Source organism: Phasianus colchicus, chromosome 7 (assembly GCF_987193195.1).
Source record: "Phasianus colchicus chromosome 7, bPhaCol1.hap1.1, whole genome shotgun sequence".
Lineage (NCBI taxonomy): Eukaryota > Metazoa > Chordata > Aves > Galliformes > Phasianidae > Phasianus > Phasianus colchicus.
In genome coordinates, this window is record NC_143442.1 from 16,342,724 (window position 1) to 16,359,385 (window position 16,662).

At 33.7% G+C, this 16,662-nt stretch overlaps 1 protein-coding gene across 5 annotated transcripts in view; it reads right to left on the bottom strand.

Annotated features, from left to right (window-relative positions):
- Positions 1–16,662, bottom strand: part of KCNH7 (potassium voltage-gated channel subfamily H member 7) — a 213,303-nt gene that overhangs the window by 51,792 nt on the left and 144,849 nt on the right. For 2 of the 5 annotated variants that reach the window (XM_090143855.1, XM_090143858.1), the window contains exons 6-8: positions 16,325–16,345; positions 15,799–15,822; positions 13,502–13,716 (exon numbers count right to left, since the gene is read on the bottom strand). In XM_090143855.1, coding sequence (XP_089999981.1) covers positions 13,502–13,716; positions 15,799–15,822; positions 16,325–16,345 — 260 coding nt within the window. The remainder of the gene's footprint in view (positions 1–13,501; positions 13,717–15,798; positions 15,823–16,324; positions 16,346–16,662) is intronic. The other 3 variants (XM_031599550.2, XM_090143857.1, XM_090143856.1) reach the window with 2 other exon arrangements.

Below are 16,662 nucleotides of genomic sequence, written 5' to 3' on the forward strand. Positions count from 1 at the left end.
TTTAAAGTTAAGCTTTTGTTAAGGAATATCTGGTGCACTGTGAAAATATGGGTTGTCCTTTGATTCCCATTTGGGAACTTAGTTACAAGAAGTAATAAATCTTTCTAATTTAAACAATGGAATCAATATTTTCTTTTTTGCAGAGTTAGAAATAGCACAATAAATTTTTTTGTTTTGTTTTGTTTTTAGACTACGCCCACATATTCAGCAAGAGTAAGTGTAATTTTAGGTAGGTATTGAAATGCATTTTTTGTTATTAATGTCTGAAAAAACTCAAAGCTTATTTAAGTTTTGAGACATTTTGTTCCAGAAGTCAGACTGTTTTTAAATGCCATGAAATTAAGCCTTTTTTGAGTTAATGAAAGGTAGACTTTTTCTGAAAAGTTTTTTGGATATTTAGTAAATCAATATGCGGCTGGAGTTGCAGTTCCAGAGATGATGAGATAATAGGAAAGAAGTAAAAATGGGTACGTTTTGATTAGTATTTGGAATCTATCTGATCTAGTGTTAGGCAATTTTCATAATAAACATCCACACAATTTCAGTGAAGTTGAAATTTAATACTGTTTATTACTGATAAAATTTAAGAAAAGGAAAAATTTTAACTGAATTATAATTCTAATTGCCATAAGATTGCTATTTTGATTTTGGAAAATACAAAAAGAATAGCGACTGACATCATCGTAGACAGCTCTTGATCACCTGTGAGCGTAATACTGTTGCTTTCACCATTCAAATTCCTCCAATTAAATTGTTCTCTCTCTGCCTTAGGTAGTTTAGTTACAGTTACATATTTATAACATTTCCAATTACAAGTGTAGGTGAATATTTTCTGCCTGTATAGGAATTTGCTGCCTGCACCTGCCTTCTGGTTCTCTAATTCCTCTAATTCTTCCTGCACTGTTATGTTTACAACGTATACAGCTGTAGCTGCAAGCCTTATAAAATGGAAGCCTACTTCAAAATACATGTTTTGAGTAGACAAGTTCTTCCAAGCAGGAAGTGCTTTTCCAATCCTTGCTGAGAATGCTTTTGGGAAACAACACTGAACAAGTAATAGAATGCCAAAACGGTTTTACGTGGTTCTTTGTCAGTGGTTCAATGCCAATGACATTGCAATAGCCAGTTGCATTTCAACTATATTTGTAATGTTTTTAAGAAGATGTTTTTAAAGAATGAAACAAATATATAGATTAGAATGCATAATTGTAAAGGGGGGTTAATACATAATGTTGGGCAGGAACTACAGAAAAACTTTCACAACATCTTTCTGTATATCCAAAATTTGTATTTTACTGTTTTTAGAAATATAAAATGATCTATGGACAGCTTTCACCTCTGCTTTTCACATTTTCTACTTAAGACTGTCACTAAAATATATTTCATTATACTTATGAGCGTAGTGTTTAGATTTCTAAATAATAATATTTTATGGCATCTCATCTAAAATACGTGATAAAACAGAGATCAAATTTAAGATCTGATCCCATGCCTGAAGCCCACATCCATGCAGTGTATGTATCCGTTACTGACATGACTTAGCTAAGTACAGCAACTGGATTGGTGCCTTACAATTACAGCACCTGTACTGGAAAACTGCCAGGTCCTCACTAGTGCTTATTTTATAGAGATTTACTGGTATCCACAAACACTGACATCCCCAGAAATGTAATTGCAGGTCTGAGATCTCAGCCAATACAGCAATACAACACAAACAGAGGCCATGTCATTGTCAAGTAAGTTGACTACTATGTGAAGAGAATCACAAAACTGTTATGACTCTTAAAGATTTACAAAGATTCCCCCCAGAATGTGTTCCAATTAGTCTCTATTTGACAAGAAAGCATTCTTCCTCATGATAAGTACTTTCAAATCCTACTGGAAATTTGAGAGAAATGGTACATCTTGGGAGTACTGAGTGCCTTATAAGACTGAGCTCATACAGTTTTCATGTGACTACCAAATAATTCAATAAGTATATTCAGCTAATGAGATTTAAATATGCAGCATCACAGAATCACCAAATTAGCAAGGAAAGTTATGTGTACCCTGACAATAGAACAGTACAACAGGATTGTCTTCATATTTGTTCAGTAAATTGTGCAAGTTTGATGGAATTAATATACTTGTAGATGTTGCTGACAAAGAAAATGGCTTCACTGAACTTGAACATATATAATAATTTAGAAAACTCACTACCTTTAACTTATCATTCATTTTCTCATAAATATAGATATTAAAAGAGAGGAAGTATTTTTATAGTTTATTTTCTATCCATTGTCCATTCTATCCATTATATACTGTCACTCGATATCCAACTACTGGGTGGGTAGTGCATCATCAGCGCAACACAGAAGCATATAGATTTTTTGAGCATGCTTTACTGATATTTAAATCATTGTGATTTGCAGATTATGAAAGAAGGAGTTATTGGCAACTATTTTTTACAGACATTGATGTCTGAATATGTATTAAAAGTTGTGCAAGGCTTTTTATGAATTCTCCAAGAAGTGAAAAAGTATTATTACAGAAGATAGAAAATACAACACTTCAAAATGCTGAACAGTTTGTGAGCTATTCATCACTCTTCTGGCAACATAACCAGCAAGTTGTTAACAAGCATTTATATGTCTGAACAAGAAAATATTAGGGGTCATATATTTTAAAAAGGCTTAAATTATTGCTGTGATTTTTAGTCACCTAAAATATATTTTCTCTTGTTAGCTCATGAAACAAGAGCATTGAAACATTGAAACGAAGCAGATTTTGTTCCTGTGTTTTATTGTCTCTCTTAATATATTTCAGAAAAAAATGTACCTTTATAAAGTTGCCAAACATTTTGATTCAGCTAAAAAAGAGCACAAATGCTGTAAGAGAATATCTGAAGTGCATGTAATAAAGATGAAGCAGGTACAAGCTATACTTTTGTTCTAAGATCCCAGTATTGGTTGACACAGCATTTAGGATTAGCGTATAAAGGGAGAAAAGATCTCTATCCTTAGGTGCATATTTAAATTTAATCTTCATTTTTATGCTAAATTATTGGTCTATAATAAAAAAATAAGCAAATTTCAGTTTCTAGAAAATTTGCATTTAGTAATTAGACCTTCTAATGTTTAAGAAGTTAAAAAGTTAAAAGGTTAAAAAGTTAACTTCAACTGAAACTGCACTGGTGGCTTGGGAAAAGCTTCATTCAGAAATTCAGTCTTTCTCCCTCATGACTCTCTGGTGTTTGTGATGAATGAACAAATGCCAGCATCACTCATTTTAAGAAGATATTTTGTTTTACCATTCTGCCCATGTCTCAATTTTCACAACATTTCTAGTTTTTTAGCACATTACCTAACATTGTACCAAATTTTGTCAAGAAATTTCCTACCAAAATGTATTTGGCTGTGAGAAATGGAATGTTACCACACAAATCACATCTTGGTAGCAAAACCAAGCCATAAAAGAACAATCCTGATTTCTAGAGCAATCCATTTAATTCATACTGCTTATACAGCAAAAATGGCAGAGCAGTTACAGGAAAAAAGCCACGAAGAACCTCTCAGATAAACTTGTCTTTCCTCCACCAGTAGCTGAATGTTAAGTTAGACATTTTTTTTTGCTTTTCCAATCTGAAAACATATTTTGGTTTTAGGAAATATGGAAAGACACACTAGGAGGAGGATATACTCTGCTGCTCTAACAGAACTATTGTGTTAGAATGACACCAGAGATTCAAAAGTAACTAGAACAGCCTCATTTATGTAATGCTAAACTAAGCTCAGGTTTGAGAGAGTGTAAGATTTAACTAAGGACATATTGGAATCTTTTTGGTACTATAGGTTATCACATGCATGGTTGCAGGTATGAAAAGTATAAACTGAGGTAAAAAATGTCTTGAAGCCTGGCTGTAAGATTGATTGTTCCCAATATTTTTTGTTTTTCAGATGCTTTGTCAAATTTATCACAGTGTTTAAACTGTGAATGGATCACTCACTTTTTCAGGTTCCTTTGCTTGCTTGGCATCATACATGTAAAAAAGAAAGAAAAAAGCATAGCTTATCTGGAAATAATCACCCTATATGTAACTTATATTTTAAGCTTTGCTTGAAAATCTGGAAGGAAGCTGCAGTCAGCACGTTATTCTAACAAAATTTGTCAAAATAAGTTAGCTGGCCTCTAACGAGTTCTACAGGATGACCATGAGCCCCAGGCACTGATTTCTTGCTCAATTCCAAGCCCAGCAACTAACATCATTAGAGACTAAGCTGCAGCAAAAGGTATTTCCTTCAGTTATAATCTTTCATCGTTATCCCACCTACAAACCCAATAAAACTAAACTTTTCTGAACAGAACAAAGTGGTACAAACATGAGACTATGACATGCAGTAGCTCTTTTGTTTCAAAGGAAATTAGGTTTCTTCATAATTAATAGAATTCATTTAGAAAGGGAAATATATTCAAAGAAGATGGATACTCGGATTAGAAGAAAATGCAAAGCTGTGAAAAGCTGTGTTTTTCATTTAATAGTATTCCAAACAGGCTATGCCTGGAGATGTATGTACCTGTTCATGCCAGTTTCCAAGTTATTAAATAAAAAGTTGTTACTTTAATTTTGATATTTGAAAAGACACTGCCTTAGAGTAAAATATACATTTTTTTGAATAAAATTTTATACTTGAAAATACATGTAAATCACCTTAAAGAGAATTTTACCATGTGTTTCAGTGAAGGATTTATTTAGCTTTTCAGAAAAACGGATTTATCTAAGACAACTCTAATTCAAGTCTATGCTGGTATTGTGAAGAAAAAACTCTGCGTGTTTTCTAAACACTATGAGTATTAACTAAACATTCATAAAATCTGCTTCACTTAGATTTGTATTTTTTAGTATAGTTCCACATAAAAAAATGTAGGTGGCCTGAATAAGGCGCTTTTAGTAAATATCACCTAGAGATTTATATCTCTAGATATATTTTATATTAGTGGGTAAAATCCTCACTGATTTTATATCTTAGCATCACCTATATCATTCATAAAGCTCAGTAAATGCATTGCAACTGCATATGATCACACTGATTACCACACTACTTAATCAGCACACTGTTTCATAAATAAAATATTCGGAATCCTATGACCTTCATTTTTTTTATTCATACACATGGTTGCAGATTTTTCCTTTGCTCTGACTTTATTAACATTTAAAGATAATTTAAAGAGTGTTCCTTGCTTTTTTTAAAAAGCATTATTTCTGAACTGTTAAAGGTATCCACTTTCTCTATTGATTCTGTTACCAGTGACAAGCTGAAAGCATTATCCAAGTTCTAGCATATGTCAGATTACAGATGAGAAGTATGACCTTATTTATTTCGAGGTCATTGAGAATTCATCAGACAACACATTGTGCTGATTGGGCTGAATGGTCTTTATTTTTTCTAACTATTTTCTAATCTGAAAATAAAAATTCCAAGCACTAACAAACCCTAAACAGAATCTGTTTTCCGCGGTTTTCAATACGTGAACACCAACCAATCCATACCCTTCTCTGCTACTGGAGACAAAAGAAAAACACCCTTTCTACTGTTTTTCCCTCATATGTTTAAGATCACATGGTTTCTAACCAGCAGTAGAAGATAACTGCCTTATAATTATCACCAGATTTACCATCACCTCGCTATCTGCAAAATGACAGAATGGCCAGTTTATTCATCAGTTTCTTTTGTCAGTCATGTGTGGGAACATAACTATTTCCTTGAATGTTATCTTTCAAATTATCTACCAATATTTCAGTTTGTGTTTGAACCAGTATTACACTAAAAGGAAAATATGTTGCTTGCAAAAAATGGTATTAAATTGTGAGCTGCATTTGTGAGGTGACTGGTACCAGAAGAGAGTTGAGAACCCAAGGCTGTTTAAGGTCAGAGCACTCAGAAGTGAGTCCTGAGTCTGAGGTCCCAGTGCTCAAGGTTATTTCTAAGAATTTTTTAACAGATGGTCTAAGATAACTAACAGGCAAAATTATCTGGAAATACAACTCAGGACTGCTTCTAAGTGAATATCCTAAATGTTAGCTACACAAGCAATGCTCCTTGTAAAATGCCAGCTTTTTCTGGTCCATGAAATCCACAGTTTTCTGCCTTCTTTCCTCCCTCTTTCCACATATCATTTGCTATTGCTGTCTATCACTGGGTGATTTTCTCTGGGAAAATATATGTTTATTCAGCCTAAACATAGAAAATGTTTCCCAAGTTAGCATAGTAACCACTTGATTCTGGCCTAATTGAAGTTATTTCTGTTTTGTGTAGGAGGCTGGTTTGGATGGCCTCTAGAGGTCTCTTCCACACTATGTTTTTGTATGGTTCTAAGGTTATGTAAAAGACTGACTTGTTTCATCGCTGTTTTATAGCAGCTGTAACTACAACTTGAAAGCTTATTTCAGGCAATGCATGCCAGGTGGATCAGAGGACTCTGCCACTTTGCTGGATCTTACTGGGTCTTGTCAGGGGATAAGCAGAGGCCTGACTTCTTGCAGTTCATGATGGGTGACAAAACTCTTGGTTTTCATGCATTAAGTTATCAAGTTTAAAAATTTCCAAGGTCAATACATCATGGGATGTTTTTCTGTTCTGGAGAAATGAGATTTGCCAAAATGCTGCCTACAACTTGTTTTTCATCAGTCTTATTTACTTAGTTCTTACATACTCGACACATTCATCATATTCATTGTTTTCAGAATCAACTACAGCACAGTCTGAAATCCTGTACCTACCTGTTTTCCCCCATATACAAGCATCAAAAGAAGAATTTTGATCTTGAAAAAAAAAAAAATCAGTATTTATAAAAACAAAAAACGTATAACCCATTCCATGTTAGCATCACAGAACAGATATTGGAGTATTTGGCTCAAGGCCAAACAACAAAGAGCTCATACAAAATACTGATTACTTGAAATTATTAATTCATAAAGATACTGAATACCTTTTCTTAACAGCAAAATCAGGCATTCCCTTTCTCAGAAGAGTAGATCTTAGGGGAATGACTTGGACTAATTAAGAATGATGATTCCAGGTTACGTACTTCAAAGCAGCTGGGCTTTCTGACTGCTCCATTTCCACCATATGTTGTGAAATCTTCTCAAAACACTATCAGTTTTGATGTCTTAGCCTATTCAGCTATCACATGGGGCTTTGGTAGAAACAATCACCTTCAAGGAATGTATTATCATTCACAATTGCTGTATATCTGTAATTACCTTGGCCATTTTCTTACTTAATTCAATAGCAAGTTGCTTCAATAAAAATGTTTTCTAATTTTCTAAATTGTGTAAAATGTTTTCTAACTTTTTCTAAAATTGATCAAAACAAGGGCTTTATTTTCTGTTTCTATGCACTATGTATAGCTTCTTGTTCTAATACAAAAGAGTCTTTTCTTGAAGTTTGGTGGCATCTTTGCATAGATATGAATTACTACACCAGACTGGGATATGTTGATTTTGTCATCACAGTAATGCTCTCTGATATTTTTTCTTTTCAGGAGTGCCTTCTAAATGACAATTTATTCTAATTCCGTAACAAAATCTACAGTAATGATGAAGCCCAGATATATAATGAGAATAAAATATGAAATTGTATTGTATGAGGTTGATAAGTATGATTGTAAATAAAGGAAATAATTCCTGAATAATTTATATCAATTGCTCATTGAGAACAAGGATAGCAAATAATTGAATAAAAAAAGGTTTGATTCAGGAGAATCAAATAATTTACACTTTCCATGAAGTAATGAGGGAATTTTTCTTTATATGTATGCCTTGCTGCATAATTGAAAGGCATATCAAAAATGTTACCCCTTAATTCAGAATTTTCTGCTTTTTGTCAACCTTTTTTCGAAAGGAAAGTTTTGAAATGTTGTTTGTCTGCAAGTCACTGCATGACGTTGTAAATGGTGCAACATGTCAACTGAATCAAACTACTGCAAATATATAGCTCAATAATGTGGTTTGTTTTTAGGTCTTAGGCTGCCCCTCTTTGTCCTAGATGCCTTCTTTTAGACTGCGAACCTGAAGGTTCATTTGAAATCGTGATTGTATAATAGATCTTTTCATATCAACAGCTGAAGTTAGCCCTGGGGGAAATTGCAGCTTATTTCTTAATCTTTTAGAACTGACAGAGAAGAGTCTAGCCAGATTACAAAAACATAGAAGTGAAACTACAAGGTCCATCTCTTCTTGTGTGATCCACCATATACTGAGAGCTCCACTTTAAGAAAAGCTGTGAGTGTTGAGCATGTCTGCAAATCCGAACACAGTCTTACAGTCAATTGTGTATCTAATTAAGGTACAAACCATTTGATCAACCATGTAAAAAATTAGGATGCATATATTTCAGGTGGGAGGATGGTTTTGAAAAATATTATCTACAAAAATTTGAAGATTATAGTTCTACTTTCTATAACTCAATTATTGTGTCAAATCATAAAAAATAGATGCATATTGATACACTTTCAACCAGACCAGACTGCTTAATTTCTGGGTACCAATAATCTCTCTTAGCATTAATGATGAGGGACCGGAAAACAGTCTTGCTCAAATAACACAATTAAGGGATCTGTAATTTACATGGTTTTTAATTGTAAATTTCTTATTGCCACTGTTAGTCCGTGGATATTCAGGAATTCTTTCTTCTGTGACATTAGTTATGAATACAGACTAATGTAATCTTCATGCCATTCTGAGTCCATTCACAACAGATTTCTCAGCTTTGGAGCCATATATCATCATGAACTGGATGAGTAATAGGACTTAAAATAAAAATGTTTAAAAAAGAAGATAAAATTGCCTACTGTTGGTTCTCTACATGCTATAATTTAGAGGCCAGAGTCCCCTTTACAAACTCATCAAAAATGTTAAGAGATAGATGTCAATTTGTTTTGTTTGTTTTTTTTTGTTGTTGTTGTTTTTTGTTTTTTGTTTTTTTTTTTTGCCCCACTGCTTTCTTTAATAAAAAGTCTATTTTCTGTGCCTCTGGGAAGACTTGTCTCTTTCTAGCGATCAATGTCAGGACCCCATCTAAGCCTGTCAGTGCAAAAAAGTGCAGAAATTGGATTGCCTCCCTGAACAGACCATCAAAAAATGAGTCATGAAAAAAAAGTAAGTTCTAAAAGACAGCCTAGCTTAGTGTTTCTGGAAATTCTAATGTGAAACGAAAAAAAAAAAGTTTTCAGTAAAGTGAAAGGGAAATGTAACTAATTTTAGTGACAGATATCTACATTGGGATATAACAAAGCCAATTATTCAATAATGGCTATCTGGAAGCTATTGCTGGGCTATTCATATGAGTAAAAGTCAATGTTATGCAGAAGTGATGGTTCTCTGCATTACACAGGGAGTTTTAGTCAGCTAAACCAAAGGACATTCCGGACATTATGAAGAGATTAAAATTGCAGTTACTATATAGCTTGCAGTGAAGTATGTGACAGAAATGTTACTGCTAGCTATATGGTGCCTGCAATCTTAATGTCTACATAATGTCCTGAATACTCCTCTTAAGTACTAAAACAAAATTTGAAGGGTCCTGACAATAGAATTTATAACCTAGCTCTTTAATTAGATTTACTTATCACATTACTTAAAATGTATGTATGACCTGGAGAATTTTATTTATTTATTAAGCAATTCTGAATGAAATCTCATTTTCTCCATCTACATTTTAAAGCTTTTATTTTAAACTCAAGATCAACCACTGTCCCACAGCTTCAGTTCCTTTTGAAAGTCTTTTCTAAACTTTTTGTTTGTTTGTTTGTTTGTTTGTTTTCCGTCCTAATTTATTACAATAAAATCTCATTTGCTAAAGCATCTGGTCTCCTCCTTAAATGCTTTGTCAAAATGTATCCATCCCTCTAAACAGAATGACCATGATTACTGTTTCTTGTGCAAGCAGCTGCGTTCTAACTGCTCCTTCTTAACTACCTTTTCTACTTAAATTCCTTCTCTAAGTTGTGAATACAATAGAAATAATACAGTTATCTCTGGAAAAGGAACTCATTTGAATCATAAGATACTGACAGTTGGTTTGCTGTAACTGAGACATTAAAGAGAATCCAGAGTGCAGTGACACAACCTTGAGGCTCAGTGATACGTCAATGTCGTACCAGAGTGCGTATGTTTGTATTTTAGTTGCAAACAGTGAAAGAAGCCACGGTAGTAAAAGTATCAGGTTATAGCAGCAAGAATGAATTTCCCTGCAAAGCTGAGGAAGGGAGAGGGTGAGACACAGCATGGAGTGGTGACATATGTGACTAGACGTGGCGTTCCATGTCACTGAGTTCTGCAATCACAGAAAAGCACATCATGTTATCTATTCCTTAACTACATTTCTCAAGCTCTGTCTAAAAACATTTGGAATTCCTGCTGTAATTTCTAGTGGAAGACTATTTCAAAATCTCCCTACTCTGATTGAAGTTGACCATTTAACTTACCATGGCCATTTTACAGTCATTTGTTTTTTGTTCTTTTTCTCTTTTCTTTTTTCTTTTTCCCTAATACTGACCTATGGATTCAATTGGTCATAATGCCCTCTGTAGATTTTTGATGCTGCTTCACAGATTTGCATATCAGATGACTCTGCCAACTTGAGTACGTAGTGCAAATTAAATTTAATTTTAAATGTACTTATCATCAGTGTTCCTGGAAGTTTTAGATGAGTTGGAATTTTGATAATATGAACTTAATGATATTATGTTGTTTTGAGAATAAACATAGATATTTTTTTCCCCATAGCAGTTTCACTATTAGATATAAACTTGGCAGTATGGCATGAACTATCCAGTCAGAATTTTGAAATAACCAATAAAGCTTGACTCATGCTTACATAACTTTTAAAAATTAGTCTATTTAATGTAATTTGACTTTTTGCCATATTATCTTTGAAGAGATTTCTATGTATAACTGCAATGAATAATTAAAAACATATCAAAATGGATCTGAAAGAGATTAAATCTTTCACAACTAACCAAGGAAGAAAGTACAATGGTTGTAGATTCAAGTTGGCTATCACAGACAAAATATATGAAAGATAAAAATCCAATTACATTTTAGGCACTAACTGATCTCAAGATAGAACTGATAGAGCTTCTATCTCTGTTTCTCTAGGAGGGTGTACAATACATTCATTTTTGTATCTGTCACAGGGAGTAGAAGTACAGAAACTATCTGGCATAGAGGCAATGTAGAGAATATGCAGTCTGGTATGAGGAAGGAGGTTAGTAGTAAGTTGAAAGATATTTTAGGCAAATTTTTTCTGATGGAATTTCTACCTGTATTCTAATACAAAGCACATCTAACCTTCTTCAGTCTGTGACTGGATGGACACTCAAGGGATGACCCTGTGCTTACAGAGACTTTTGGATAAAGAGCATTGCATCTCATTTAAAGGACCTTGCAAACTGGTAGCCTGTCATAGAATCATTAAGGTTGGAAAAGACCTTTAAGATCATCCAGTCCAGCCACCATCCCATCACCACTGTCCTTGCTAATCTTCATACGTTATTACAATAGAAATGTAAAATTGAATCTCAATTTAGCTGAAGACTGTTGCCATCAGAGGGCGTTGTATTTCTCTTAGGCTGAAGAAATATGCTCATTCTCATCATTTTATTTTCTTCTGTAGCTCTTTGCTACCTACTGTGCTGGAGTTTATTACTTACTTCATTCTTCTAGCAAAGTGATCTGTAGAAGTGTTCCTTAGAATGTATAAGACAAAATTATCTTTCACAGATGTAGCAAGAAGAAATTTTGGAAGATAATATTTCAACCATGTAGTGAATCAAGAGCAGGAAGTCTCTCTATAGTCTTCAACAATTTGCTTAAAATCACTTATGATCAAGCTTCTGAAGATCTGGTTGAAATTCAGGCATTCAATCAAATATCCAACCCTTATATCTTTTGCCTACGTCCTAACAGCCTATTAACAAGTTATGAAACTTGGAGCTTAGCTCACACATAAAACTGTTCCAGATCTTTTGTTATATCCCCAGAATGTTCTATCCATTAGGCATATCAGAGGACATCAGTGACTGTGTTATTCATGCCAATATAAACCTCTGGAATTTGACTCCATAAGACAAAGGTTTTCCAAGGTTTTCCAAGGTTTGAATTAGGTTTTCCAAGGAAGTCTGTACCTAATAGACATAATTGTGATATTTTAATTTAATTAATAAACAAGTAAAAATACTGATACAACTATTGGCTCCTTTGTTTGCCTAAAGAATAAAAACTTATTCCTGCAAACCACTATCTGGAAATGAATGGCAGTACGTCTATGTTGTTCTCTGTACCTCAGAAAGCTAACAGATTGCAAAGTTAATACTGTAAAAATTCATAATATGTTGAATAGTATACTGCTTTACTGTGAAGATCTTTGGACAATCAAACTAATGACTGAACACTGGATTCTACAGTGTTTGTTTCTGTAGGTCCAGAACAGCCATTCACAATGTAATGTATTTATGTGACTAGTATACTTTAATGAGATCATTTGAGAGTGTGGTTTCATATTGCAGTTTCCTTAATAAACATATCTGTAAAATGCACAGTGTACATATATGTGTAACAGTATTCATGTTGTTTGCACACAGACAAAAAACTGTGCATACTGGCCCTTATCCTCACTAACTGACAAGGACAAAAAGGCAGAAAAGAACTCCTCAGCCTTCTCACATTTCCTATCAGGATCATATGCAATCCTTTTCTTTGCATGGGTAAGCTAGCATGCTGAGATATCTCTGCTCAAGAAACACTGACTTAGAAAGGTAAAATCTTTCCAGTTGTGTATTGTGATCATGAATTCTAACCTTCTGCACAAGAAGCAGATGTAGAAATGGAACAATTCAGCTAGCAGTATGCTAGACTTAAGTAAACTTATCTGTTGATAAGCACCAGCAGAAGCCTATCTTGCTAAACTAGACGTTCATCAAAACAACATTATCTTGAATTGTTTTCAGATTTGGTTGCATGCCTCATTCCCAAGGATGACAGAAGATATCATACATCCAGTTCAAAGGTATCTGCTCTTCATTTTGTCAATCTTTTTGATGTACTCATATGGAAAAGCTACCCACAGGAAAAAGCATTATGAAAAGACAAAGATCTGGCACTAATCAATGATTCACAAAATTAAGAAAGAAGAATGAAACCAATACTTTTTGCTGGCATGAATCACAGAAATTAATAGACGTCCTTTAGACACCTGATACTAAGTACAGCTTTTCCCTATTGAAAACTAGATAGCTGAAACCTTTAAATTGTTTACTCTATTTAAAACGTAATATCTTTTTAGCAGATTTTAAGCAGAATCATCAAATACTGTAAACTACCCTGTGAAACTAAATTGGAGGTGAAGTAAGTCAAACCTTCCAAGGAAATCCAAACTATTTGTGAAAAGGTACAGAGACCTAAAACATTGGTAATCAGCTTTGTAAAACCGAAAATTAACTCAAATAATGAGTAGTACCTTACCTGGGTAACCTTCTCTGTTACATTGTGCGTTCGATCTTTCACCTTAGGTGCAATAATTGCTTTCTCCGAAGAAGGAGGAGATGAAGATTTTTTTTCATTTTTGATATCTGAAAAGTTCAGGGTGAGTTGAGGAATTTTGTTGATTGTGCTGTACTTGTTGAGATTTGAATCCGATGTGGATCCCAACAGACTTGATTTGATATGATTAAAAGGTCCTGAAAAATCAGATAACTTATTTAGTATTTGAGAAACGCACACACGTAAGATATCATTAATGTTTGAATGGGATATATTAGAAGTAGCTACTTGCTATTAGTAAAATTACCCACATCTTAACAATAATTCTACCACTAATCAGAATCAATTTCATTATTGGATGTAAATATACAATTTCCTTTACTTAAAGCTTCCAATATTCTTTATAAACTCTGTGGAATACAAAAGGCAAACCAGATCCATGCTTAGTTGTTTTCATTTTAACAGGTATGCTTATGGTTATTCTGGCTGAGTATAAATACTATATTCTCATTTGTTTATAAAAGCAGAAATAGGACATGCAATATTATAAGTGTCTGAACTGAGCAAAGGCTCTGTTATCACACCTGTAAGTTAGTAACTGGTTAGTTAGTTCAAAAATGCCTTCTGGCAAAGAGAAAAATGGACTGGACTCCATATTTAATCAATTTAATATTAACCTATGTCTAACATTGTCTTTAAAGACTAATTTTGAGGAGTCACAGACTCACAAAATGTGTTGGCTTAGCTGTCATGTACAAAAAAATATTGAAAATAATAGGGACAACCATATGTAGAATATTAATGGAGTATTTAATACACAATCATCCTGCATTACTTTAATGAATCAAGTTAAATAAAAAGTATGAAGTACCGCACCTCATGAAGTACATATCCATCATGATTATTCTTTTAAATACTGGAATTAGCTATTTGTACAAGTAAACAGTATGAGTGATCAGTAAAATTATTTTGCACTGTCATGATAGATTTGGTCTAGAAACCAAAAATATTCATAGAATGAAAGTTTGTTTTCGAGAATAAGACTGGCTGGTGTGTGCTGTGCAGGGATAGACTGCATTTTTTTCAGCTCTACTTCTCTACATAATTGTAGCAATTAGTTTTTGAATATTGAGTAGGCTTAAACATGAGTGGAACATCTAGTTGGGACCATCTGCCAGATGAATGAAATTCTTTATATCCAACAAACGCTAAGGTAAAGAAAACTAAGAGAGCATAACCAAATCCACAATTAGATAGATGGTTTTTTTTTTTTTTGATGGTAACTTTATAGAAGCATAAATTGCACTGAAGTTTTGCTTTCTGGGATTTAAATCTTATATTGCTTCTGTTCCAAAGGGAATTACTTTCTCCTCTATGTAACATTCATGCCTTAGCATATGATATCAGAATTAAATTAATTGCACATGAGAATAAAACCTTTTTTAACCACCTTCTTTTACATTAAAATTGGTGAAAGATATTTTTATATATATATATATATGTACATATATATATATATAATTGATGATGGTAATTAATTAAAATCCCTTACTAAAAATTAAGTACAATGTGGGCTGCTTCTTGAGAGCTAGTGGACTTTTCTATATTCTCATAGCAGAAAGGAGAAAAGGAGGTCCATAACAAATCACAATTGACACTAATTGGCACCCTGATTGACACTTTCAGCAGAACAGGAAAGAATTAAATAAGCAGAGAGAATAATATGCTTCTGCCTACTGTATAAAGGGGATTCTTTAAGGTTTAATGTGAACTCCCCATTTTCATGGTAGGATTTCTTTACCTCTGCTTACAAAATGCATTAAAGGATTTCACTTTCTGAGCTGTCAAGCCAACATCTTTCACAAGCAGTAAATACACTTATGAAAGCTGTTTTAGAGTACAATGACTGCATTTTTTTCCCCCGAAGACTTTACCAACATAACATGAAACAAATGCAATGATTTCATAGTGCATGACTCACTCTACAAAATCCAGCTCATGCAGTGCATGCAGTTAAAAGAGAAGACTTTATCAAGTACGCACACTTTTTGCATCATGCATGAAATCACAAACTGGTTTTCAGACACAGCTAAAATAACCGAACACTTTAATCACTGTTTTTTAGAGATGGATGATTTTCAAAATGCTGATAAAAGACATAGCTCAGTGCTGGTGAATAGATACAACTCTGTAACTGCACGAAGTATTATTTAAACATATAACTGGTAATGAAGTGCATGCATGCACACTTTAACGCTACAGGAAGCTTGAAACCATACCCCCTGCCATCCAGGAACGTGACACTAGTTTTAAGGAGACAAAATAGGAATAAGTGAAGATATTTCCATAGGACTCCTAATTAATAATTCTTTTACTTTTGAGGTAGTTAACTGACAAGTAGCCACCTTAGTACAATAGATCGTTAATTAGTGGCCCAGCCTGATTTTACATCCTTTCACAGATAAAACTCCTGGTTGCTTCAACAGAAGTTTTACCTGCTTAGACAGCAGTAATGAGTTAAACGACCTGAACTACGACCCTTCCTTTACGTTTGAATTAGCAGGTACTTAAGTACAATAACCGTTTAACTATGCCTTCACTTTTTCCAGGGATTGGTAGTTAGCTTTGAGACAATAGCTAAGAGAATAACTACGTTTAACATGAAGAATTTCAGTAATGGCCCTGGCTCTAGAGGGGCCATCATGAGAATGTTGCTTTTGAACATTTCATACCGCAGGCAAAGTAACATGCCAAAAAGTGTGGCTGTGGAGACACTGGAAGGTATAGTCTAGACGGATACTTTACCTTTGACATTGCGACCATTGTCTGGTTTTCAGCATAATAAAAACAAAGAGAGAAAAAAAGACAACTAAAATCTACATCAGAAAAAGCAGAAAACATTGCTTCAAAATATATGTGGCTAGAATTAAAATGATTATATTATGTAAAGTTTTAGGCAAGATGAAGTCATTTTGGCAATCAAAAAACAGCTTGTAAAACAGTTTGGAATTGATCAGAGTAGTTGCAAAAATGAGTAGGATTGGCTCAAACTTGCTTTAACAGCAAAACAACAACATAGTTTCCCTACACTGGCTTGGAAATCCAAAGTTCTAACCCACAAGACAACAATTAGTCAAACGCAA